This window comes from Limanda limanda, chromosome 9 (assembly GCF_963576545.1).
Source record: "Limanda limanda chromosome 9, fLimLim1.1, whole genome shotgun sequence".
Taxonomy (NCBI): domain Eukaryota; kingdom Metazoa; phylum Chordata; class Actinopteri; order Pleuronectiformes; family Pleuronectidae; genus Limanda; species Limanda limanda.
The window spans coordinates 11568101-11586856 of record NC_083644.1 but is presented as its reverse complement, the minus strand read 5'-3'; the positions used below and the strand labels follow the sequence as shown (position 1 = coordinate 11586856).

Here is an 18756-nt window from a genome sequence, read left to right as displayed (position 1 = left end):
CTTTTTTGGCATAAAGCTGTGCCATGAGTGTGATGTCTCCATTCTTTCTGCTGGTGTGGTTAGAAAATTGCAATCCACATTGGTCCTATGTGTAGAGGTCAGAATAAATCACAGAAATCAAAATTTCTCAGATTACCCGAATTCACCCAATGTTTGGAAACTGTTCTAAATATAAAGGTTTTATATGTAAACATGTTCAATGATATTCATGCATGTGTCTTGCACGTATATATACAGTGTATGTACATGTGTGTCTGCCTGTGAGGACGTGATATGAAGCACAACCTTCAGAATAAGTGAGATTAATGTCTGACTCAGGTGCCTCTGTTATGAGTCTGGTTGCCCAGAGACTTCTTCTATTTGTGTTTATCTGTAAAAATCTAACTAGTGTCAGGAGGTTTCTGTCTCTCTTCATTCCACATCATCATTAAAGATGAAGGCAGCAACATAAGACGCTCAGCCTCTGAGTGTTCACTGTGACCACTAGGTGGAGTAACGATATTTACAGTGAGGCTTTATTATATTGTTGTTTCAAGCTCTTGAATAACTTGTCGTTATATTAAAAATAAGGTCATAACACTACTTTCTATTTTAGGTGTGATGAAATTTAGGTTTATTAACTTTTATTGAGCTTGTTTTTAAAAGCAGTTTGGAGATGACGATGAACAGTGTTGGTTGGGGGGGGGGGAAAGAGAATTCTCTCACAACCTAATGCTGTAAAAAGAATGACATCATTGTCTTCTCAGTCTGGTTACTAAACTGTAGGTGTCTTGCTGCCCTCTGCTGGAAATAAGACTGTATCTGCTACCGAACCATGTAATGGTCCCATCAGACTTCTCTGGTTTCCTAATAACCACAATGACTTTCTGCCTCATCAACACTTATCATGACACAATAATGAATTAATTTACAATTTAAATGAAATAAAAGTTTAATAGAAATATACATTTAATTCCATCAGAGAAGAGTTTCTGAGGAGGACCCTAAAAAAAAGAAGAGACAAATTGTTGTAGATGGTGAACAGGAAATAAACAAGCTGCATAAAGAGACTCGGGTAAAGTTCCCAAAAGTCACCAAGCATTCATGTTTTGGAATGAACCCTTGAAAAGTCCACATGACTACATGCAACATGTATGGTTGCTTATATCACAAAATTCATTCACATCGTAGGCAGCCACGTTGTCTGACTATGAACCTACAGAGTTTAATTGTACTATAAAAACCATCTGAGCAAAAGTAAAGTGTGAACATGTAAACAATCCTTTCCACAAAGACATGTCTCTAATCTTTCTTATCAACCGATGATTATACGTAGTAAACTGTCAAGTGGTCAAAAAAATGGGCCTGATGTTTAAAAAATGTCAGCAATGTCGGCCACCAGGATCCTTCACTACAACATCCAGTCAACCAAAGATGTTGGAACCGTGTTTATATGGTTGACCATTTAAAATGTTTCGGTTGAATTTAAAAGAACAATAAAGCAAGAAAATTGAATAAGAGACATAAAAACAAATGAACAGCATCCGGAAGCTTGGAACCACAACTTGACTTATAACGAGAATCAATTACACTGAAAATGTTCAGTGTAAACACAATGAATAACACTGCAGCAGGTCACTGGAGATGACTCCGCACAAACTCTGTCGAATACAAAATGCCTGTCTCTGTGAAGTTTTCATTAGCATGACGGTGCTGTATTTGCATGTGTGAGTTTTACAGCAGTGAACAGTGCCTTTTGTGAGATGTTCAATTCCCTTAAAGAACCCTCTGCATTGGATTCTTTGTTAATATTTGTATGTTACTGGCTGCATTATATACACGACATGTCAGGGCTCCAGACGCTGCACACACGAGTTGTCTCAGTCCCCGTCTGATGATTCACTGGAGCTGGAGGAAGAGGAGGAGGAGGAAGATGACGAGGACTTTGGTTTTCTGCTCTTGTGGCTTTTCTTGTGCGGCTTCGCTTGCTCCTTTTTGGTCTTTTTGCTTTTCTTCTTGTGGCTTTTCATTTTCTTTTTCTTCCTCTTCTCCTCTTTATCAGACGAGGAGTCGGACTGGTCACGTTTCTTCTTCTTCTTGGTGGTCTCCTCGTCACTCGATGAAACAGACCTTGAGATTGGGGAAAAAAAGGGGGCGGGGTCAGTGATTAAATGATCACAAACCTGTGACTAATACAATTACAGTTAAATACTATAAATAATATATTATTCTTTAGATATAAATAATGAATACCATTGATCAAAATGAGGTACTGACAAATATTAACATGAGTTGCACGAAAATATATTTTATTCCTACTCAGACTATTCTTGATTTAGAAATCCGTAAAGTATAACAAAGTGACATTTTGAAAAACAGTTACCTTTTTCTGGACTTTCTGCTTTTGCTCTTCTTCCGCTTTTGTCTGTCGTCATCATTGGGACCTAATTGTAAAATTTTTAGTCAGATCAGCCAAGATTGTTTTTACTTAGTATCTGCTCATAAATATAAAAAGTATATAAAAAAGTAACTCGACTTTAAAAACAAGTAAGTCCACTTGCACTGCCGGGGCTACGGCTGCTGCTTATCTATGTACATTCACAAACCACCTGATGAGTCCCACAGGATCCATGTATTTACTTTACCGTCCAGCCTTATAGCGAGTAAAAAATAATTGTGGGATTGAATTTCTTACGTCTGCGATGCTGGCTACTTTTCGCCAGCTTCTCATTGCGCAGAGGTGGAGGGTCGTCCTCCTCACTCTCCTCGGTGCTGGTGCTGCTCACATCCAGAACTATGTCTTTCTGGGGGTCAACTCGGACAAAATTTCGGCATTCGAACGTCAAGTGGCCCGCTGGAGAAAATCCACAAAGAGAAGAGAACGGATGAACAACAACAGTAAAGCAGAACTTTTTTTATTCGTATTTACATTTTCGAATCCTAACCCCCAACTCTTATAACCTTCATTTAACTCTTATTGCTCACCGATATGTTGTAAGAGTTGTACATTAGAGCTTAATAACAGATTATATCATGAGTCCAACAAACCCACAGGTTTACAGATGAACTTATAACAACACCTCTTTAACTTTTCATGACACTTGAGGGTCGAAGCTTTACTTACGATATCCACATTTCTTGCATCCAGCCCTGATGTTGTCCTTGTTAGGACCTGTGAGTAAAGATATACAAGAGGGAATCAGTTGAGTATTTCAGTGTTTGTGTGCATGTACAGGGACGTCCAATACGATTCAGGCACTATTTATATTATTATTATATATTAAATACATTACAGCATCTGGAAGCACCCATATTTACTTATAGAAACTAAAACAATTTTTTCACAATGCTGTTTATGGAGTACACATATTGTTGTAACTTAAGAGTCACTCACAGACACACAGACACACAGACACACACACACACACACACACACACACACACACACTTTGTGTTTCAACACCACAGGTAAAGACTGAAACAACAAACACACCAGGTGTGAAACAGTTGACCGTTAACAACGGGACACACACATCTATAAGTTGTCTGGTGTGTGTTAGCATAACGTTTAGCATTATGCTACTGTAAATACGACATCATTCCTCCATTAGATTTCCAGATTAAACAACGAGGGCGATCAACCCTAACCCATGAACTCAGATATCTGATCGAACTACAGGACCTACCGGGAATAGTCGTTGAGTTATCCAGTTTGAGGCCGGAGTGATACACTTAGCGCGAATCAATCCACCGTCCACCAGTCCGCACACAAAATAACGTCGACCGGAAACAATTGTTCTTAGAAACTACTTAGTTCCGCAGTATTTTTCCGCTTCTTTCCTCTGGCGGGAAACCGCATCACCGGGGTTTGCCGCCCCCTACTGGACTGGAGACGAGGCTTTGAAGCGTGTATCCAGGATGATTTCTGTGAAGTGTGTTGAAGACGTATGTGATGACGTTCAAAGCCTCATGAGCCGGCCGAACCACGTAACCATTCATTTCTTAACTTGTACAAACTTGCGGTATCTTGTCTTTGAACCCCAGCTGCATCTGTGTCCTGTGAAAGGATCTTTTCTAAAGCAGGCGAAATTATTAAAAAAAAAAAGAAGAAACCGCCTGAAACCCAGCACTGTTGAAAAGCTGTTGTTTTTAAATAAAAAATAATAAACCGTTATCCCTATTGCAATTGTACGTGTTACATTTTGTCCCCCCACACACATAAGCACAGTCACAAACCCAGTAACACAAGCACATTCACATCACAACCCTCTCACCTTTTTGTTTCCACTTTCCCTTTTGACCAAGCCGTTGTATCATAAAGACAGACACCATGTTAATAATAATCGTTTATGCATTGGCATCACAAACATCATTCATTCATTTATTCAATTCAAAGCTTCACACACCAAATCCATGGGGTCATTAAAATGACATTTACATTTAATGTCCACTTGATGGCGCAGTAGAGCAAATGAAGCCCCATGATGCTTCGGCCCATGAGCGAACCAATTGGATGGAAAGCTTCAACGCTTCAAGCTTCATCTCGCCATCACTTAAGTTAACATACATTTTAGGCGTTTTTAAAAACCACTGGTCCCCACCTCTTTATATACAGTCTATGGTCCCCACCTCTTTATATACAGTCTATGGTCCTCACATGTTTATATACAGTCTATGGTCCTCACATGTTTATATACAGTCTATGGCCCTCACAGGTTTATATACAGTCTATGGTCCCCACATGTTTTCCATGTTTTCCAGAAAGCAAATTGTCCTTCTCTACCTTATTAAAAATATAAAACAGCTTACAAGAAAGTAATCAGATATAAACCTCTCACAAAACAAGTAAATACATTAGAAAATATGCTTCAATGATTAAAGAAGCTAAATGAATAAATAACTAGCCGATAACACTAGGGCAGATATGGTTTAATGTCAGGCGTCTAATTCAGGGGGAAACATTTTATATTATCAAATAAATTGTAAATTGCTTTTTGATCCTTTGAAGGTTCCAATCTCCCACAATGGGGAGATTTTCTGTAGTGCAGTGCATAATAGGGTTAGTCAAAAAATAGGTAAAAGTAATAAATAGGTGAACATGCAATATAAGATCAAGGAAGTATAAAATATAATTTTATTTATGCAACTGAAACGGAATATATACAGTGAAATGCATTGCACAATAGCCATTGAGCTCCACAGATAGGAGAGAGTCTTAAATAAAAAAATAAAAACTGTAAAAATATTATCAAAGACATAATGTCTCCAATCTTTCCGCCTTTAAACATTGAAGGGTAGAATTCATGATGGCGCCTCCCTGTGGAGAGATGGCCGCATAGCACCTGGTCCTGCATCAACTCTGTCTTTAAACATACAGCTCTTCTCAGACTTTTCTCTCCTGGGAACGTTTGTTGACTCCAGCAGTCACTTTACTTCTTATTCTTCTAGATATTTGTTTTAAGAAGATGTTTCACTCGTGGAGAAAAAGCTTTATTATTTCTCGAGATCCATAAACCTTAAAGTACTTTGACTCAACTGTATAAATGTGAGGTGAGTTTATGAGGCTGTGTTTAAACATCATGAAAAACAGTGGACTTAGATCAACTTTTTTACTATGAACGTGAACTAGTTCATTTTCATCTGTATGAACTGAACTTTGATCTAGTTCTTTTTAAGTGGGAGCTGGCACAGCAGGGGTTAATGTAAGGGTGCCACAGTCAGACAGGGAGACGGAAAATGGCGACAGATGTGAGTCCCCCAGACATGTCCTCATCATCGAGTCTGTGACTGTGGCACAGACACATTCAATTTAAATCTCCCAGTGACCAATCTGGGGGACTGTAACTTGTTTAAGTTTGTTAAGCTGAGATATTTTTAGAAAATTCTTCTTGTGGGTTTTCATTTTCTTTTTCATCCTCTTCTCCTCTTTATCAGACCAGGAGTCGGACTGGTCACGTTTCTTCTTCTTCTTGGTGGTCTCCTTGTCACTCGATGAAACAGACCTTGGGATTGGGGAAAAAAAGGGGGCGGGGTCAGTGATTAAAAGATCACAAACCTGTGACTAATACAATTACAGTTAAATACTATAAATAATATATTATTCTTTAGATATAAATAATGAATACCATTGATCAAAATGAGGTACTGACAAATATTAACATGAGTTGCACGAAAATATATTTTATTCCTACTCAGACTATTCTTGATTTAGAAATCCGTAAAGTATAATAATGTGACATTTTGAAAAACAGTTACCTTTTTCTGGACTTTCTGCTTTTGCTCTTCTTCCGCTTTTGTCTGTCGTCATCATTGGGACCTAAATGTAAAATTTTTAGTCAGATCAGTCGAGATTCTTTTTACTTAGTATCTGCTCATAAATCTATAAAGGTTAGTAACTCAACATTAAAAACAAGTAAGTCCACTTGCACTGCTGGGGCTACGGGTGCAGCTTATCTATGTACATTCACCAACCACCTGATGAGTCCCACAAGATCAATGTATTTACTTTACCGTCCAGCCTTATAGTGAGTGAAAAACAAATGTGGGATTGAATTTTCTTACGTCTGCGATGCTGGCTACTTTTCGCCAGCTTCTCATTGCGCAGAGGTGGAGGGTCGTCCTCCTCACTCTCCTCGGTGCTGGTGCTGCTCACATCCAGAACAATGTCTTTCTGAGGGTCGACTCTGACAAAATTTCTGCTTTCGAACGTCAAGTGGCCCGCTGGAGAAAATCCACAGAGAGAAGAGAACGGATGAACAACAACAGTAAAGCAGAACTTTTGTTATTATTATTTACATTTTCGAATTCTAACCCTCAACTCTTATAACCTTTATAAGGGAATATGCAACAGGGTCTGGAAAATGTAGCTAAAATCATCATTTAACTCATATTGCTCACCGATATGTTGTAAGAGTTGTACATTAGAGCTTAATAACAGATTCTATCATGAGTCCAACAAACCCCTCGGTTTACAGAGGGACTTATAACAACACCCCTTAAACTTTTCATGACACTTGAGGGTCGAAGCTTTACTTATGATATCCACATTTCTTGCATCCGGCCCTGATGTTGTCCTTGTTTGGACCTGTAAGTAAAGATATACAAGAGGGAATCAGTTGACTATTTCAGTGTTTGTGTGCATGTACAGGGACGTCCAATACGATTCAGACACTATTTATATTTCAGTATTACATATTAAATACATTACAGCCTTTGGAAGCACCCATATTTACTTATAGAAACTAAAACAATTTTTTCACAATGCTGTTTATGGACTGCACATATTGTTCTAACTTAAGAGTCGCTCACACACACACACACACACGCACACACACACACACACACACACGCACACACACACGCACACACACACACACACGCACACACACACACACACACACACACACACACACCACATCATTCCTCCATTAGATTTCCAGATTAAACAACGAGGGCGATCAACATGAAGCCATGAACTCAGATATCTGGTCGAACTACAGGACCTACCGGGAATGGTTGTTGAGTTATCCAGTTTGAGGTAGTGATGTATCCTTCCGTGTCGAGGCTTCGAAGTGTGTATCTATTTCGACCTCCCTCAGACCGTCACCACGGTCTTAACACGAATGATGTCCTCATCTCCCTATCCTCGAGACCAAATATCAACAATGTCACGTGAGTGACCTTAAGGGGGCTGGGCTCACCGCCCATAAAGCTCCCCGGTGAGCGCGGCCGCCTCCTCTTTTCTTCACTCGCCTCATCCGAGACCGACAGGTAAGTAAGATATTTTGGGACTCCACTTTTATCAATCCGACACTTTTGTGCAGGCGCCTTGTGTCCCTGAGGATTGTTTGTGGTTTTCCCCTTCTCTAAAAGTGAGGCAGAGGGCTACACTGCATGTGTTAAGCTCTGCTCTTTGTTTCAGGCAGCTTAATTAGCTGCACCTGGCACTAACTACTCATGTTCACAGCTTTGGGTAAGTATTGTTTATCTCGTGCTGTTTGTGTCCATACAGAGTTTGTTCTCTTACAGGAGTGAGTAGAAAAGTTGGGAAGCTTAATCAATAAATAATCTATCCCTTAAAACTGATTTGGATCGGGGGTGCCCCCCCCCTCCTCACCCGGTAACTCGCTGTCCGCAGGGAGTGGGGTTTCTCCAACTCCCCCTCGTGCGTTCGCGCACAGTGAGTGGAGGTGAGTTAAAGCCAACCTTTTCACGTTTATTTGCCTTTCAAAAATGAATAAATAAACCGTGTTTGAGGCCAGGTAGTGTCCCCTTTTCACCTCTGTGCGCAGCAGGTGGGATTGTTTGCCTGTGTTCCCTGTATAAAATACAGTTGGTTATTGGTTATCACCCTTTGTAGGTGCTATTTTGTTTCCCTTAAAGCCCTGTTTGCAGTGGCTGGGATGTTGTTCTCTCTCCACCCCCCCACCCCCCTTGAAAAAGGCACCCCGTAACTCGCTGTCCGCAGGGAGTGGGGTTTCTCCAACTCCCCCTCGTGCGTTCGCGCACAATGAGTGGAGGTGAGTTAAAGCCAACCTTTTCACGTTTATTTGCCTTTCAAAAATGAATAAATAAACCGTGTTTGAGGCCAGGTAGTGTCCCCTTTTCGCCTCTGTGCGCAGCAGGTGGGATTGTTTGCCTGTGTTCCCTGTATAAAATACAGTTGGTTATTGGTTATCACCCTTTGTTGGTGCTATTTTGTTTCCCTTAAAGCCCTGTTCGCAGTGGCTGGGATGTTGTTCTCTCTCCACCCCCCCACCCCCCCTTGTTTTCTGCCATTGCAGGCATACAGTGGGCATTTTCAGGTGAATTAGTTATTTCACCCCTTCCTTCGTTTTATGTGATATTGGCCAGCTGTGATTAGCCTGTTTATAAGATCCCCTTTACCAGCTATCCGTAGCTGCTGGGCGCTATTGTTTATATATTTATTCTTAAATCACAAAAGTAACACAGAAATGTCCTCACATTTGTGCCATTATTGCCGGGGTATCATGGATCCCCGAGATGGCCACCGTGAATGCCCGACTTGTTTGGGCATGGCACATTTAATGGACGATATTGAGAACCCCTGTGTGGCAGCAGTGGAACTGCCTGTGGAGGAGCGTGTTAAAAGAGCCAGATGGGTGGAGCAGTCTGTTCGTGCTGGGGCCGTGCAGCCTCTACCAGCCAAACTAAATGAAAGGGGACACACCTCAAGGAAAGCCCCCCGAAAACGTGGGCATGAGCACACCCCTGTTCGCAGGCGGGACTCAAGCGAGACACAGGCTCCAAAACCTTCACAGAACCCAGCTGGTCAGCATGATGACACTCAGCTGCAAATCCTAGCGGCCATACGTAGTCTGTCAGACAGGTTGGGTAGAGTTGAGGCCCAGTACCCGGCCACAACAGCTAGGGCATCGAGGCATGGGCACTCCTCCCCGGACAGGTTACCCTCCTATCAGGAGGAGAATGTGGTTCACCCTGACATTCTCTCTCTCTATGCTCAAAATTCCCTTTTTGAAAGTGATGGGCAGTCTGAGGGTGCTGCTGGGCTAAAACAGCCTAAATCCACACAATGTGAGGGGGCGTCCAACCTCAGCAACATGGGTGAAAGTGAGCCTTCACCCATGGACGTCATCTCAAGGGTTTCAAGTGCGGCAAAAATTGTGGGGCTCAATGTTCCAACTGAGGCTCCTGCTCCAATGGATGGGATTTGGGCCGGCATCACTCAGACCCAGCAATCAGTTACTGTACCTGTGGCTGGTGACTATTTGCACATGCTCAGGAAAGCATGGAACATCCCAAGTGGGGCACCTCAGTTCAATGCAGGTTGCCGGAGACTGACTAAGAATCAGTATGCTCCTGAAACAGGTATGGGGGATATGCCTCCAGTTGAGCGGGAGATGGCAGCCTTAACATCTCTGGGTCCAGAGCGGGTAACCACCAATCCACGCTGTCCCCTGAAAGAGTGTGATAAGTCAGACCGACTGGTGTCTCGGACTTATAATGCAGCCACACGAGCAGCCCGCTCGGGCAATGCACTCGCCATTTTATTGGCAGCTCTTAGGAGAACAGCCAACCCAGAGGACCAGGACACCATGAGCCTGATAGACTCTGCCCTGGTCACTCATTCCCAGTTAACAAGGGACATTGGTGCAGCTATGTCATCTGCCATGGTAGCTCGGAGGCAGATCTGGTTGGCACAGACAACTCTTCCCGAGAATATCAGGAAAGAACTGACCAATATGCCAGTCGTGCCGGCACATGTTTTTCATCCTGACTCCCAGGGTGTGTTAGATAAGGCTGAACAGTCTCGGCGTACCAGAGAGTCAGTACAGCGCACTTTCAGATGGGCTGCGTCTACCAGGTATAAACTTAGGGGCTCCCAGCCTCCCCACCGATCATCATCCTGGGCCCGTAAGGAGCCATGGGTGAATGACAGGTGACAGGCTACAGGATTCACAGCCTCTGGTGACTCCAAACAGCCTTCACAAAGTCGACGTGGGTTCTATCCCCGTTTTTCGACTAGAGGTGCTCCCCAGAGGAGGCGCCCCCCCAGAGGTCAAGGACCTCGGGGCGGTACAGCCTAGGGGTGGGGGGACACCCGCCGAACTTCATTCTCGGCTATGCCTGGACAGCTGGGAAGAAACTGTGTCAGACCCATGGGTGCTTGCTACAGTATCAAAGGGGTACAGAATTCAGTTTCGGCGGCGGCCCCCCCCTTACTCCAGGATCCGCATGACGATTGTCACGGACCCAGTCCAGGCTCAAATCCTGGCACAGGAAATTTTAACCCTTCTGCAGAAGGATGCAATTATGAAAGTAGATCCAGACGAACAGCTCACTGGCTTCTACTCCACGTATTTCCTCGTGCCGAAAAAAGATGGCGGAATACGTCCCATCTTGGACCTAAGGCGATTAAACGCCTTCATAAAGGTACTTCCTTTCAAGATGCTGACCACGGGTCAGATCTTAGAATCTATCGAAAGAGGAGAGTGGTTCACCTCGATAGACCTGGAAGACGCGTACTTCCATGTGCCCATCTGTCCAAACCACAGACCTTTTCTTCGGTTTGCATTCCAGGGGCAAGCCTATCAGTTCAAGGTCCTGCCATTTGGCCTTTCCCTCTCACCAAGGGTGTTCACCAGAGTGGTTGGGGCGGCCTTGTCTCCTCTCCAGTTGTCAGGAGTAAAAATCCTTCCCTACCTGGACGACTGGCTGATTTGTGCTCCATCTCTTGGCCAAGTTGTAGAGGATACCCAGAGGGTGTTGTCGCATGTACGGTCCTTGGGTTTCAAGGTAAATGTGACGAAAAGCAACCTCGAGCCAAGGCAGCAGGTGATTTTTCTGGGACTTTGCTTGAATTCCCTTACAATGTCTGCATCCCTCACATCTCAGAGGGTGAGGAAGATTCTAGTCTTCCGGAAACGATTCCGTCTCGGCAGGCAGCTACAATTTATCAGCTTTCAGAGGATGCTGGGGATGATTTCAGCCGCAGCAGCTGTTGTTCCTCTGGGCCTCCTCAGGGCCAGGCCAATTCAGAGGTGGCTGAATGCCTTCAAGCTCAACCCGAAGCTGGACAGACACGTGAAACTTCGTGTGACACGCACATGTCTCCAAGCCTTACGCCCATGGGCAGACCGGGTGCTCTTGCTCCAAGGAGTCCCCCTTGGGAACATTCCCTCGAGGAGGACAGTGGTGACGACAGATGCTTCCCTCACAGGTTGGGGAGCAGTCTGGGAAGGCAGAATGGTGCGTGGCCCGTGGATACCCCCTTGGGGTGGCGAACACATCAATGTTCTGGAGTTGAGAGCGGTTCACCTTGCTCTGAAGGCTCTCCTTTCCTCCATCCAGGGCAGGCATGTCTTGATAAGGACAGACAGCACTTCAACTGTGTATCATATAAATCACCAGGGAGGCACAAGGTCCCTGCGTTGCCTCCAGGTGGCACAGAAACTTCTGTTTTGGGCTTTTCAGCATCTGGCTTCACTCAAAGCAATCTTTATCCCAGGGATTGTAAATCGAGCAGCAGACCTCTTGTCCAGGACTGGTCCTCTCCCAGGAGAATGGAGACTTCATCCAGAGGTTGTATCCCTCCTATGGAGTCGGTTTGGCACGGCTCAGGCCGATCTATTCGCATCAGCAGAGACAACCCACTGCAGGATGTGGTTCTCTCTGGAAAACCAGGGAGGTCCCCTAGGCCTAGATGCACTATCTCAAGAATGGCCGGAAGGGTTGTTGTACGCTTTTCCTCCATTCCCTCTGATTCCCCAGGTACTCAACCGGGTTGCCTCGGGCCACTACGAGGTGCTGTTAATAGCCCCCAGGTGGCCAGGGAGGCATTGGTTCCCAACGCTCCTTCGCCTGGTTCACGGTCAACCATGGGCCCTGCCAGTCAGGGCAGACCTCCTCTCACAGGCAGAAGCTCAGATATGGCACCCCAGATCAGACATCCTGCAGCTTTGGGCTTGGCCCCTTCTCAGTACCTCTCTCAAAGGTTAGATGAGGCTGTCCTGAGGACCATAGACAATGCCCGGGCTCCCTCCACTCGGGCTAACTATGGCCATAAATGGAGTGTGTTTTCTACATGGTGTCGCAACAGACAGGAAAATCCAGCCGCTTGTCCTATTGAGCTGATTCTCCGTTTCCTTCAGTCACTTTTGGACTCTAACAGGGCACCTAGCACCATTAAGGTATACACTGCCGCAATCTCTTTCTTCCATGAGACAGTGGGAGATGTTACAGTTGGTAGACACCCTCTAGTGTCTCAGTTCATTAAGGGAGCACACCGCCTGCGACCAAGCAGGGCTCCCAGGGCTCCATCGTGGCAACTCCCCTTGGTATTACGGTCCCTGATGCAGTCTCCCTTTGAACCCATAGGGCAATCCAGCCTTAAGTCTCTATCTTACAAAACAGCTTTCCTCCTGGCTATATGCTCTGCCAAAAGGGTGAGTGAATTGCATGCTCTGTCTATAAGTGACGATTGTCTAAGATGGAGGGCAGGTGACTCAGGTGTGTCTCTGTGGCCAAACCCCTCGTTTTTGCCTAAGGTCATAAACCATCAGACGGTAAATCAGGTGATCGAGATCAGCACTTTTCAACCTGATCCGGCTCTACTACAGGAGGAAGCCGGCCTGCCTATGTTGTGCCCAGTAAGGGCACTGAAGGCTTATATTGCACGCACAAAGTCTCTGAGGGGCTCATACTCTCAGTTATTTGTCTGTTTTGGGGGTAAGAAAGTCGGCCACCCTGTGTCTAAACAGTGTTTGTCCCATTGGATCGTTAATACTATCGCTGAGGCCTATTCTGGACAGAACATACCAGTCCCAGATTCCTTGGTAGCTCATTCCACCAGGGGTATGGCCACTTCCTGGGCTGCTTTAAAGGGGGTCCCTCTTTCAGAAATATGTGCAGCAGCAACATGGAGTGCTCCCTGCACATTCTCTAGATTCTACAGGGTCAATGTGGCTTCCCCCACACCAATGGTTTCCGCAGTGCTGCTCTCAGCTGCTGGGCGAGGATGTGAGGCGGTAGAGTCCTCCGTTCTTCGCGACCCTGATGATACTATTCATCCGTGTTAAGACCGTGGTGACGGTCTGAGGGAGGTCGAAATAGATCGTAAGTTATGACCATAACTATGGATCTATGAGACCGACCGATGACCGTCACCCTCTTTTGTCACTCAGAACGGGCTGAGGCGTTCAGACAAGGAGGAGGCGGCCGCGCTCACCGGGGAGCTTTATGGGCGGTGAGCCCAGCCCCCTTAAGGTCACTCACGTGACATTGTTGATATTTGGTCTCGAGGATAGGGAGATGAGGACATCATTCGTGTTAAGACCGTGGTGACGGTCATCGGTCGGTCTCATAGATCCATAGTTATGGTCATAACTTACGTTCGAGTAATCCAGGAAGATTTTTGTGACGCGCGTATCGAGGCTTGTGTTGATGACGTATGTGATGATGTTCAAAGTCATGGCCGTACCATGTGACTAAGTCAGGAAATGGTTCGCGGGTTTGGCCTGCGAATCGAAATATAAGGGGCAGCGAAACGCAATGGATGATTTATGTATTGGCATCACAAACATCATTCATTCATTTATTCAATTCAAAGCTTCACACACCATAGCCATGGTGTCATCATAATCACTCTGCCTGTTTTACATGTATTGTCCACTCGATGGCACAGTAGAGCAAATTAAGCACCATGAAGCTTCGGCCTATGAGAACATTTAAAAAAATTAACTATGAACGTGAACTAGTTCATTTTCATCTGTATGAACTGAACTTTGATCAGTTCTTTTTAAGTGGGAGCTGGCACAACAGGGGTTAATGTAAGGGTGCCACAGTCAGACAGGGAGACGGAAAATGGTGACAGATGTGAGTCCCCCAGACATGTCCTCATCATCGAGTCTGTGACTGTGGCACAGACACACAGACACCGACACATTCAATTTAAATCTCCCAGTGACCATTCTGGGGGACTGTAACTTGTTTAAGTTTGTTTAGCAGAGATATTTTTAGAAACCTGTTTCAGTTCTGCTGCACTGTGACTTCCCCACTGTAGAGAGATGTTAAATTCACCTTTCAGCCACTGGAAGGTGCAAAGAACACGACAGACGACAGAGAACATTGGAAGACGATTAATTAATGTACTATCAGTTGAAATAAATGGGCTGCAACCGCTACTACAGTATGGAAGAGATATCAATACAAGACACAGTAATAGTACATGTGATTCACAGTAGGTTTCAAAGCCAAGACAGAAACCTGCATAGCTCACCCAGCCAGATAGTAGCGTTTATAATCAGTCATTAGTCTGTCAGTGGAAGAAATGCAAACCTCCAGACTGAGAGCGATGAGGGTTCCAGCTCCAGCCGCTAATTCACTGTATATATCAAGTTACATTCAAAGCAGTGTAATCTCAAACTGTTATTCCAGATGTGCTTCCACAAATCTGTCATGCTGTTTTCTCACACACACGCACACGCATGCACACACAGACACAGAGACACACACACACACATAGACACACACATCTCTGTCAGGTATAATCATCCAACTGGAAAACAATGCTTCCATTTATTCGTCTACAAGGTTTCATTTCATTTGTCTTGTTCATGTCAAAATAGTCTTAAGCATGGCCGTGTTCTCCCTGGTTTACTTGTTCAGCTGTGTGTACGGTTCACAGAAGAGGGATCTTACAGAATCAGAATGTCAGTATTGAGACTAGAATAAGAAGGGAACTGAAATACCGCACAATGGCTGCATTGAAGCTATGTTACTTTAAATCAAATGATGGTGGACGGCAAAGTGACTCTGGTTCATTGACTGTAAATAAACATGGACTATGCATCTCCACTAACATGGAGGAGGCTGGCATTAGGACCTCTACTGCAGCCTTGGTGATAAAGATGGTTTGGCTTTCGTCATTTGCATCTTTGTGTACACTTCAGCTTGGTTGTATAAAATAGTACCTGTCATTTTACAGTAGGCTTACTCTTTTTTTTTTTTTTTTTTTAAGATAATGATCTATTTCAGTAAAATGTTATGATGCCTATAAACAAATCCAAAGTTATCTGACTAATCTTGCTTTGTGACTCAAGCCTCAGGCCTTAAGTTTGAATTATTATAAATCCGAAGCTGCTTATTTCTCATATATATATTTAAAAACAAAATCTATATGGTCACAAAAACAAGGGTTGCGCCTTTTTTTGGGTGGTGGTGGTGGTGGGGGGGGGCTCTTATTGGGAGCTGCTGACAGGCTGTCTGCACATATGATACGAAACTCCCTGACAATGATAAGACCACAGTAAAACATTCATCAGTTGCTATGCTGCTGCTGTTTCCCACTCATTCTTGTCCGAGCCACATGTCTGTCTTCTCCTTCGCCTCCGGTTCCTCGACAAAAACAACAACGTTTACTTGTGTACCTCCTCAGAGGTTTTGTTTAATCTTTTGTCTCAAGCATTGTCTTCAGCCTGAGTCACTGAACTGTTCAAGGGAAACGTTTATTTTCTGTTTATTTGATACTAAAATCGTAATTAGTTGCATGCAAAACATTTCAAATGAAAACAATTACACTGGCACCGAAGAGGCTTGACAGAGAGGAATTCTTCCTCAGTGACAGAAACACTTAGTTACACAACCACGTTGAAGCCGTTGACCACCACAAAGACTCACAAAACAAAAACTCCTTCAACTGTTGATCAAAGCTTCATTAGGTAGATATGGTTTATTCTCACTCCTTCGTGTCATTTTCAAACTGAGATTTATTATGTCCTTTACACACTAAGATCAAATCATTACCAAGTGGTTCCAATAAAGTTTTCACAATGAGTGTATGGATACAATTGAAAACCAAAGCTGGAAACAGTCTGTTCTCCTCTGGGATGCTCCACTGTTAATGAAATACATCATGCGTCTCCCTGTTTGCAGCTTTCCCAGGAATTCATCTTCGTCACTCACATATTCATGTCGCCGACCGGATTTAAACAATTGCCTCACACAGAGTTCTCTGGTGGTTCCTCAAACCTTTTATTCTCCGTCTCGATGTTGTTGTCACCGAGTTTCATGTTACCCCAACACGCACGTGGAGAAGTGGGCTGAGGGCAGCAGGATGTTTGGGTACGAGGGATTGTTTTCTTTGTTCCAAGGGAACAAAAAAATATTTTTTCTTGGAATGTTTTTAGGCAAGAAGTTCAAATCTTTGATGCTCATATTTCTAATCAGAAAAAAACAAGAAGTGCCCTGAAGCCAGTAATCCATGTCGTGGCAGTTCATCCAATTGGCAATCAAGTTGTTGACGTGTATCACCAAAAATATGCTTTTAAGGAAAATTCAGGGGGGAAGTTGTACAAAATGTCACCATCCATCACAATCAAGTGGAGATATTTCAGTACCAAGAAGGTTGAAAGAACAAATTAGTCAGGGCAACATTTCTGTATCTGGAGCCGAAGGTTGGCCTCAGAGAGACAGATACAGTTTTTTGGGACTATCAGGTGAGTTAAGGGTCCTGAGAGTAGCCAATAAACACTGAACCATTAGTAAAGTTACATGTATCCACAGAGTAAGCAGTCCTCTGGGTGCATGTGTCATCCCCGAGAAATGTCAAGTGCCTGGTGTATCGGTAATCCATGCATGACCGTGTGACCTGAATGCCCAGTTTGTCAATGGAAATGAACCGTCTCTACAGTCACTGGGAGAGAGAGAAGCAGTCCATCTCCCGGCGGTTGCACTCCTTGCACCGCTGACGGACTCTGTCTGGTCAGCACCTGGCGGACACTGAGGACGCTGCAGAGGATGTTTTTGGACAGAGGCCTGCTTAGGAAAAATAAACCTACGTCTGACCTCAAGCGCCAGTCGCGGAGACTCCTCGCCACCTGACATGATGGTCTTCCCACAAGCCCCAGCATCCCACTTGGGTGGCCGTGCTGGGAGAGGGAAGGGAAAACTAAAGCTATTAGGAAGAGGAGTAAGAGTCCGTGTGTTTATACACCTTCTTTTACCACCTTCAGTCTTCTCGTCCTACATTTGCTTCCACTCTGCCGACAATAAAAATGAATTAAGGAGTATTATATATTTTCCTTTGCCAAATGTTTAGCCACTTCCTATGTTTCTGCCTGGTCTTGCCAGGTGAGGCAAAGAGCAACTGGAATGGATTTCTTTTGGAGTGATACCCCTGTACGCAATAGGAGTGTGGTTGCCCTCCCCCATCCTCCTTCCTCCCTGGCTCTCTCTCTCTCCCGCCCTGAATCTCTCCATGCATGTGCGATGGCTTCTGTAATGAGGCTGTTTGACGTGGAGGAGATCTGGGGTAAGCACAGTGCTTAGTTGAGTGGAAGGCGAGGAATGAGAGACAGGTAGAACTGTTATCTCCCATCAGGCTTAGCTTGACCATCCTGAATGCATCTCCGTCGATTTCCATAATCCTGTTTCTCCGCATAAACCCGTTTACAAGCAACATTTCACTCATCGGTACAAGTTTATTTCCACCTCCTGGTCTTTGTAATGTACACCGATGTACACACTTGTGTTTCTCTCTGCATTCCTGAAACCCCTTTGTCCCACTTTGGCTCCTCTGAAACCGATTCTGACGTTTCCTGCAGCGAACTTAAAAGGCCTCAAACCCGCGCGAGCTGCTGACAGACAAGTGTCAGGAGAGAGAGAAACACTTTGAGGTGATGGATTGTGGAGGAAACAGATGGGCAGCGTGGGGAGGGGAACCGGGGCCATGCTCCAGGATTTGATGGACATTTCTGATGCAAACTGGTAAGAAGGTGAGGGAAGGTATGTGTGTGTGTGCGTGTGTGTGTGTGTGTGTGTGTGTGTGTGTGTGTGTGTGTGTGTGTGTGTGTGTGTGTGTGTGTGTGTGTGTGTGTGTTTCACCTCCTCCTCTCACACAAAAGATCGAAGGGAAGACTACAAAATGGTAGTGGTGGAAGGAACCTAACTTTGTTTTACCTCATTCATTCATTAGCTCTCTAGATACCTGGAGGTGAGAAGCTTCACCAGCAGCTCCTGCAGAAGGATGTGGAGTGTGTGAATAAGAATAGGTCTCTAAGCGTTTGGAGTCCCAGGAAAGCAGGAGAAGAAGAAAACGAAGAAGAAGAGGAGAAAACTAAACCTTGTTGTGAAACAGCTGAAGAGGTTTTTGAGGCAAGATGATAGCGTTGATGCGTTTACTTCTCCTCACTGGATGTGGCGCCGCAGGTGAGTCAGAATCCTGTGTTTGCCAAGTTGCTCAGAGCGAGAAAAATGGAGAAGGTTACACCGACAGCCATAAGCAACGGTTTGATGTGG

General features: G+C 44.5%; 2 protein-coding genes across 2 annotated transcripts; both read right to left on the bottom strand.

Annotated features, from left to right (window-relative positions):
* Positions 1-913: 913 nt before the first annotated feature.
* On the bottom strand, positions 914-3978 carry LOC133010645 (protein SREK1IP1-like). The gene is made up of 6 exons (XM_061078241.1): positions 3852-3978; positions 3666-3710; positions 3104-3151; positions 2675-2833; positions 2363-2423; positions 914-2109 (listed from the first exon to the last, which is right to left on the bottom strand). Exons 1-6 carry the CDS (start codon positions 3976-3978, stop codon positions 1860-1862), a joined length of 690 nt encoding a protein of 229 aa, XP_060934224.1. The 3' UTR covers positions 914-1859.
* Positions 3979-5788: 1810 nt separating this feature from the next.
* Positions 5789-17670, bottom strand: LOC133010643 (protein SREK1IP1-like). Its single transcript, XM_061078240.1, has 6 exons — positions 17634-17670; positions 17298-17387; positions 7016-7063; positions 6541-6699; positions 6235-6295; positions 5789-5981 (listed from the first exon to the last, which is right to left on the bottom strand). Exons 1-6 carry the CDS (start codon positions 17668-17670, stop codon positions 5789-5791), a joined length of 588 nt encoding a protein of 195 aa, XP_060934223.1.
* Between the last annotated feature and the right edge of the window lie 1086 nt (positions 17671-18756).